Source organism: Microtus ochrogaster, linkage group LG5, assembly GCF_000317375.1.
Source record: "Microtus ochrogaster isolate Prairie Vole_2 linkage group LG5, MicOch1.0, whole genome shotgun sequence".
NCBI classification, from domain to species: Eukaryota; Metazoa; Chordata; class Mammalia; order Rodentia; family Cricetidae; genus Microtus; species Microtus ochrogaster.
The window spans coordinates 47,221,604-47,230,530 of record NC_022031.1 but is presented as its reverse complement, the minus strand read 5'-3'; the positions used below and the strand labels follow the sequence as shown (position 1 = coordinate 47,230,530).

Sequence of the window (8,927 nt, the reverse complement as noted above, 5' to 3'; positions counted from 1 at the left end):
GGCTCACTGCAGAGGCTCCCACGGTCCCCTCCGTCCAGCGGAGGCACGGCTCACTGCAGAGGCTGTCCATACTCTTCCTCGCTGCTCCTTTCCACAGATCGGGAAGTCTTTCTCATTTGTACTTTCCACCATGGTTGCTCGGCCTTCAGATCAATCTTTATTTTTTCTTCTTCAAATGTTCATGATCTGGGAGCTTGTTTTTCTTATGTAAATCCAAAAGGTAAGCCATACCTTTTGCGGTGTAATTAGAAACATTCGTTTGTGGCGTGTGACATCATAGGCTACAGAATCAAACTCTAGGATGTGAAAAAGCTCCTAATGTTTGAATCTCAGAGACCTACTATCTCTGTCAAAGACAAGAAATGTGTATTTCTTCCTAATATCATTTTTTTTATTTTTATACAAAGGAAAATAGAAAAAAAGAGATATTGCAAAATGTTCTTTTTCCGTTAGACAAAAATACTAGCCTTGCCATGACTCTCTCTGAGCTTTATTAGGCCATCTCAGTCTACATATCAAATCCCAGGCCAGCCAGGTCTACATAGGGAAACCTGTCTTTCCTTTGTTTCTTTCTTAAAAAGTCCTTCAGAAAAGAACTAGTTGCACACCACTGACTTTATACATTAAAGGAAATGGATACATGTGTGTATTTAACTTGTGATATATGTGTGTGTGTATGTATATATGTAAATATATTTAACTTCATAAATGTACTATTTTTCAAAACATATGATCAGGGCTGGAAGAGTTGGCTCAGTGGTAAAAAGCACTTGCTGCTTTTGCAGAGGACATAGGTTTGGACCCCAGCACCTACAGGGTATTTTACAGCCCCCTGTAACTCCAGTCCAGAGATCTGATGCCCTCTTCTAGCCTCTGAGGGTATAATACATATACATAGCACACATATACATGCAAGCAAAACACTGATACACTACAAACAAACAAGTGCACACACACTCACTTAAAAGTAAGTAGCCTGAAACTAAGTCAATACAATCCTACTCACACCTTATGACCTGTGCAGCAGAGCACACTTCTCTAAGACACCGACACTCACAAATTATAAACACTACAGTTCTACTTTACGATGTGTTTAGTAAATATATAATTTATTTGTAGCTGTCTTCAAAGATAAAGCATGCTTTGTTAAAGGTCCTCCTTTGTCCTCAGCATTGCTGACCAGCCTAAATTGAGGACCCTCCCACCATCTGCCTGCAGAGTACTGACCCAGCCGTCTGTCTGCTCTTCTCAAGGCTCAAGAGACAGACACAGCCTGAGCGCTATTCCAGGGGTGAGCTATCCTGAGTGAAAGAAAAGAAATAAGCCCCATTTTCTCTTTTCGTCTGTGATCAAATGCAGAAGACAGTGCTCCCCCTTTCAGTACCTGGCTGCTGTTACTCCACTGTAGGTGCTCACGGGGAGGAAACCATTCTCCCCTCTTAATCTGACAGGTGGCTGGAAGGAGGTGGATAATTGTATACAGACTTGGAAACTGTTTGGCTCACTTCTTTTCTTTGGAAGAGTTCAAGGTTTGAATTCAGGGTGAAAATAGGAATGTTAATTTTTTGAAAAAGAATTCAAGCACTATTCTGCAAGCCAAGTACCAGTGACAGGAGAAACCAGAGTTGGTGGAGTCCTAGCCATTTACCCAATAATCTGGATCTCATCGGAACCTTTTGCATGTATTAACTATGAACTAAACTCCTAATTTATTTCAAAAAAAAGGTGAAGTACATTATAAAATTCTATCATATTTGTGCCACTTTCAGACAGATAATGCTGATAAATGGAGGTCCTTCAAATCCAGATCTCATGCTAGGACCAGGAACACAAAAATTTAAATAATAGAACTTGAACATGAAGAAGATAAAAAGCAGTATTTGTGGGTTGTGGCCAAGGCTATTTTATTGTTGCCGTTTCCTATTATGTTAGCCCAACTTAAAGACTTTAATGAGAGATTTGAACATAGTGTGAGTCAAAGAGCTGCTTTCCCAGCTTCACCACAGCTGCCGCTCAGCCACTGCCCATGCTGCAGAGTTCACCCACATCATCTTCAGTACCTAAGCATCTGAAGGAGGCCTGGGGAAAAAAAAGGACTCGGCTCAAGTACTGAAGGACCTTTAAAAAAAATGCCAATAGGGATATGACTGAAAAAGAAAACATTTAAATTTAACGTTGAAAAAGGTAACTAAAATAATCAATTCCTGATCCCAAAGATAAATACTCTAAAAACATGCTTTGAAATAAGTGAACATCTTGTATTTTACTTAGGAAAAACCCCACGACCTTTTCAGTATCAGATATGACAAAACATTTCTTTAGACACTCCTTCGGTATACTAGGATAGGGATTTTTGTCTGTTATTTTTGTTTTGTTTTATTTACCTTTGAGAATTCTTCAGGCTCCTTTATATCCAGTGACCTGGTTGCAAATTCCAGCAGTTCTTCGGAGTTTTCCAGGGCATTGTTACATTGACTGAGCTGACTCTGGGGGATCACAAGGCCCAAATCATGAAGATGAACTTTCCTACTGCCAACTCAAATACATGCTATAATAAACTTAAAGAGATTCTAATGGCAGTAATTGAATAAATATACGTATGTCATAGAGTGACTAAAGAAAGATTATAACTATCAGTTATATACATGACAAATCTACCTCTTTTCCTATAATGTATCCAAACAGCCTAACTAGAACTGGCAAGATGACTCGGTGAATAGAAGCATTTGCAGTCCAAGTCTGATGATACAAGTTCGTCCCACAGTGGAAGGTAAAAATTGACTTGAAAAAGTTGTCATTTGACCAACACTCACACACCACCCTTCTCTCAGAGACAAATATTTTTAAAAGCTTAATTACAAGCAGATAAAAATATCGAGTACATAATTTACAAAAAAGGATAATTAAAGCAATTATAAATACCTGGGATTGAAATGAACTGAATGTTTCTTAGAGTAGTTGGAAAACTGTCTATAGTATAAACTAGAATACCAGAATAATCTACCTGCAGAAAGCAACCTTTGTAGTGAAGATTCAATTTCTTCGTGATGTTTAACTATTTAAATTAGCACAGTTCAAGTCCACTTATGCATGACTCAAGTATTAAAAACTCTTTTAAATTGTAATTTATAATTATAGAACAATGAAAAGAACCTAGAATGAAAAGGCAAAAATACAGAATATGAGAAAATATTTCCAAATCAAACCCACCATGGGTTAATATCCAGAGCTCCAGGGCTTGTATGCAGCTAAGCAGAGCAGGCACATACACAGCCCTGGCTGGGTTCAAAACCCCAGGAAAGTCATGCCGAAAATAAAATTAAAATAAAAATACTGAAAGAAAGCATAAAGAAATCTTGTAACTTTACAACAACAAATTACTTAGTAAACAGGAAAAATGAATAAAAATTTCTTTGAGAAAAATATATAGACATTAACAAGCATACGAAAACTGTTCTCTCTAATCACTAGGGAAATGGAAACCAAAACCATAAGAAAAATACTGTTTCATAGTCAGGTATAGCAGTATATGTTTGCCTTTAATACTAGTAGGCAAAGGTAGATGGATCTCTGTGAGTTTGAGGCCAGTCTGGTCTACAAGTGAGTCCCAGGACAGCCAGGGCTACACAGTTAGACTCTGTCTCAAAAGAGCATGCAAGTAAACAAAAAATTGATTCGTACCCTTTTATGATGTATGCCAACAAAACAAAGCAAACAAACAGGAAATAGCTTTTAATAAAAATGGAGCGAGTGGCACCACTGCACAGCTGGTGGGAATATCAATAGCGCAGGCAGCGAGAACAGAGTGCATGGCACCTCACAAAACTAGAGGGCAGGGCAGCTGCCACATCATCAGCACACTGACTTCTGGGTACACGACCAAAGAATGAAAAAAGGAGTGCCTTCAGGATGCCTCTGCCTGTCCACACTCACTGCAGTCCTGCCTACAAGCCAAAGGTATAAACAGCTCAGGGTCACAGAACAGGTGACGCAGTATATAAAGAAATGTTCTTCAGCCATAAGGAAATCTTGGCGTAGGGTAGGTTATGGACACACCTTGGGAACATTATGCTAAAGCTGCACGGTCACAAAAGGACAAATGGTGTACAGTTCCATTTCATGAGACCTCTAAGTAATCAAAATAATGGAACAAGAGGCACAAATGTCAGGAGCTGATGGAGCAGAAGTGAGGGATTGTTATTCCAGGGGTAAGAATGTCAGCTTTGTAGTACTACAGAAAAGATCCTGAGTTCGGTTAAACAACAGTATGAATCAAAAAGCTATACCTTAAAACGACTGCCAGTAAATTCTGTTAATTTTAAGCACAGTTTTAAAAAATATTAAAGATATTTATGATCCACACCAACCTAAAATCCACTCAGGCAAGACAAAGATATGGTTAGGCTCAGACTCTTATTTTTGCCTAAAGAACCCAGCACTAAGGAGAACACCACGTCTGAGTAGCTACACATCCTCACCTGTAACTCCTGTGATTTCCGTGCTTGCTCCTGCTTGATGCTGCTGATCATACTTTCCTTCACATCATCTAATATAGAGTACAAACTATCAAACTCTTCATCTAATTCTGAAAGCACGTTAGAAGAATTTTCCTGTTTTAAAAAGACAAAACAAAGATTTTACTAAAAAGCTATACAAGATTTAAAACCTAAAAGGCATAAGCAAAGGGCAGAATAAATTCCTACCATAAATTTCCTTACTCTACAGCAGTGGTTCTCAACCTTCCTAATGCTGTAACTTTTTAATATAGTTTCTCATGTTGCAGTGACTCCCCCCACACCATGCAATTATTTTATTGCTACTTCATAACTTTAATTATGCTACCGTTATGAATCATAATATAAATATCTGATATGCAGGCTATCTGATTTGTGACCCTTGTGAAAGGGTCATTCAACCCCCATAAGGGTCATGACCCACAGTTTGAGAACTACTAGTCTAATAGAAAAATAACAAACTTTAATATGTGACTTCAGGTCGTAATAACTGATTATTTGCCCCAACCTGAAACATTACCTTACATATTCCTGTCCCCAACCTGAGCGTCTATGTCCTGCTTTTGCCTACTTCTTCAACCGAGTCCTGTCATCGGCACCCCTCGTCATGGATGTGAAAGAAATGCTTTGAAGAGGCACCATTGCTCTTAATTGGAATTAGTAAAGAAACCTTCAAAGAGCAAACAAGAAGGCTGTGCTACCCACTTGCAATCAGGATGTCCACTGTCCTTGCCCCTCGGCACCTGCTTTCCCGGCACAGAATGCAGGGATGTCACAGGAAGTGATTTTACTCTTCCATCCTTTGAAGACCCAATTCCCTGCTGCTTTATGTTATACTCCTAAGTCAATGCAGGCTGTTTATACTTCAGATTTTACTAGCAATCACCCATCTATACAATTTTTGATAGAAATATTCATACCTGAACTCCTTTCAGTGTGTGATTTAGTGTATAAATAAAGTTCTGAATCTCATCGTTCTTACTTGCCAGAGTTGAGATGATTCTTTGTAGAGCTTCCTAGGATTGAAAACAAAACATTATCTTCTAGAAGAACTTGAATCTCCTAAGAACCATCCCCCGAGGACATCTATGTAAGGGTGCATCACATGGTAAGTGGGAGTGACACAGAGCTGTTCAGACCCCCAAGCCTGATCAGGCTAGATGGGCTAGGTACTGTCCTGCTTTAAATCCCCTAGTGCACTATGTGATCACCCCGCACACTTCTGACTGAGGATTAGCAATGTGATGGCATGCCTTTTCCTTTTTCTTTCGTTTTTGAGTTTTGCTTTGTTTTTTTTTGTTTGTTTTGTTTTGTTTTTTTGTTTTGTTTTGTTTGAGATAAGGTCTCATAATGTAGCCCTGGTTGGCCTGGAAATCATTATGAAGACCAGGATGACCTCAAACTCTTAAGAAATCTGCCTGCCTCTGCCTGATACCTGAGTACTACAATTAAAGGCATGTGCCACAATGCCTGGCAATATTTCATATTCACACTGTTATTTTAGACCACACAAAGCCACAATGCTTAAGTAAACAGGAGCTTCTAATACAGTATCAGGACATTAACAATAAAAAATCCAACATATCTATTAACAAAAAATAAAAAGATAAATTTTAGGAATATGAAGAGTACACTGCAAATCTGCAACTAGAATACTGTTACTTGATGTTCTGCAGAACCAGAGCAATTAAACTAGTCTAGTTGCAAACACCCTCAACTTTGATAGTGATTCCAAGTCAAATAAGATATGTGGCTCTTTAATTTCCTCGTATTCTAGTTCAGTTCTATTTATAAAATTTTCTTAGACAAATGTGTTCTGTATATGTGGACATGAAGCTCTTATTACCTAGAACTAATAATCACTGTCCAGAAATGTGGGCCCACAAATGAGAAACTACTGTTCATTTTTTATTGGAATACATTAATTGTATAAAATAATGGGCTTCAACATGTCATTTTCAGACATGTATAATGTGCTCTGCTGATATCTTCCCATTTAGTTAATTTTAATGTACAGAGGTATGTGTGACCTGTATTGTCATAGTGCATAGTGCAGCTATACTTGCTTAATAATGTCACTAGTGAGAATGGAGGAAAACTCTGTAAAAGTCAAATGCAAGCATTTTTCTGTATAACATATCCCAGAAGTATGGGATGCTTTTCTGTAAGTATCTACAAGCTTAACTACTGGTTAAGCTGGTAAGATTTCATAGGACCATGGTTCTCTTCAACATATAGTTGGACACTGATAAAAAGACTATACATAAAGTGCCCAGGAAATGAACTAAGAGGACAAGCCATGCAGCAATAATGAAAATTAAAACCAGTAACAATGATATCATTTAATTCTCATCTGGCAATGAGGCGGCGTTATCATCCTTGGCTCAACTTTGGGGCTCTCTTTTTCTTCATTTACTGATACCATTTCTTCCCATCCTCATCCTTGTGGTATTTTAAACAATATAATGAAAAAGTCGATGGGCACCAAAAGTTAGCTGTTTAACCTATCCATGCTCTTCCTGGAACTATGTATAAGAATAAGGATGGCAAGATGCAGACAGGACTCTGAGGAAGGGCAGGCACAGTTAGAGGGGCCGTAGTGTTTCTAAAGAGATGTAAAAGGAGATCCAAGACTTCCATGTATCCTCCAGAATCAGGTTCTTAGGTATTTCAAGCAACACAATGCAATAGCGAGAGAACAGTGCTACGCCATCCTCTGGCTATTTACAGGAGGTGCTAACTAATATGACCTTGTTCTTTCTGGTTAAGGGACTGCTGGTGCCTCGCTGTGCTCCTCAAAAGGGCAAGCGCTAAAGCTTCGTGTTGCAATGATCCTTAGAGAGCCTTGTCTTAAAAATTGTTCCCAAGTGTGGCATTACTGGAGGGTGGTGGAACCATTAGTGGAGGCTAGTAGATCATAAGGGTGTGTTCTTAAAGGGGGAACCCAATCTCTTCCTCTCTCTCCTTCACTCCTCAGCCCCATTATACGATCCATGCCATGGGTGCTGTCCTTTCCACAGGTCCAAAAGCAAAATGGCCAAAGATAGCCAGGGACTGAAATCCACCAAACTATGAGCTCAAATAATGCTCATCTAAATTACTGCAGATTAGCACTGCAGCAAGGAGAAGCTGAGTTCATCCATCCTACACAAGATAAGAACGTGGAGACTTAACTAGCTGCCTAAGTTCCACTGCTGGAGGGACAGTCAGACTCAGGTGCATTTCAAAGCCCATGCTCTCAACCACTTTGGATTACCATCTTTAAATCTGAGTAATCTGTGTCTTTTGGTGTGCCCATACGCTGAATTAAACATTCTTTAATATTTGGTTCATTAAGTTTTAATGACACAGACAATTTCTAAAAATTCCATAGTAGAGATTTGTAGTGATATTTCATTTGTATTTTAATAAATAAAGCTTGCCTGAAGTTCAGAGAGTAAAACAGCCACACTGATCAGCCTTTCAGACCAGGCAGTGGTGACACACACCTTTAATCCAGCAGTCACACTAGTTAACCATAGAAACTGGGCAGTACTGTTGCACACCTTTAATCCCAGCCCTAGAAAGAAATATAAGATGGGAGGAGAGAGCTTCAGACACACTCTCATTCTGAGGATTCATGAGACGGGATCGCCATTTCAGACTGAGGAAGAGGTAAGAGTCAGTGGCTGGCTGTTCTGCTTTTCTGACCTTCAGGTTGAACCCCAGTATCTGTCTCTGGGTTTTTATTAGATGTGCTACAGAGACTCGCATTGAACTTAAGCTCTGCTTACTGTAAAGCACATGCGGTAAACTGTACAATCATTTAAAGATGCTGAGATTGCACCAGAACAGACAGAGGAGTCTTCAAGAAGCTTAGTCTATGGAAAAGATGTGCCAGGTCCCAAGGGATGCAGCTCAAAAACAATATTTCAATAACTATGATCTATGTGTGCTCAATAAAAAACCAAGTAAAAATGTACACAATGTCACACAAAAGAGCAAATCTCTCTAAAACAGGACACTCAAATGCTTCCCCACTTTCACTAAACTTTAGGAGAAATTTTTGAAGAATTTTGAGGCAAGAACTCTGGGGACAGACGCATATTGCCTCAGCTATAATAGCTATGAGTTCTCCTTAAACTTAATTTTTCAATAAAAGATTTGCTTTTTTTTGAGCTACTAGTACTTATCCAATATAGTCAAACATACCTAAATACTCTAATTTTAACATGTCTTCATAATAAATCCTCTATCGATAAGAGTCACCTAGCTGCTGGAAATCAATAGGCTCTTGTCTAACACTGGAGTTAGGAGTCAGAATGCAACCTTCACCAGCTGCAGTGTTCTCACTCTTAAACCAGCACTGTCCACAGAAACACAGTGTGAGCCAACAGTAGCCACGTCACATACAGTGTGAGCCAACAGTAGCCA

General features: G+C 39.0%; 1 protein-coding gene across 3 annotated transcripts in view; it reads right to left on the bottom strand.

Annotated features, from left to right (window-relative positions):
* The window catches only part of Fsd1l (fibronectin type III and SPRY domain containing 1 like), a 65,743-nt gene that overhangs the window by 43,571 nt on the left and 13,245 nt on the right, over nucleotides 1-8,927 (bottom strand). For all 3 annotated transcript variants that reach the window (XM_026786676.1, XM_013351950.2, XM_013351951.2), the window contains exons 2-4: nucleotides 5,435-5,530; nucleotides 4,479-4,610; nucleotides 2,385-2,486 (exon numbers count right to left, since the gene is read on the bottom strand). In XM_026786676.1, the coding sequence (XP_026642477.1) occupies nucleotides 2,385-2,486; nucleotides 4,479-4,610; nucleotides 5,435-5,530 (330 nt within the window). The remainder of the gene's footprint in view (nucleotides 1-2,384; nucleotides 2,487-4,478; nucleotides 4,611-5,434; nucleotides 5,531-8,927) is intronic.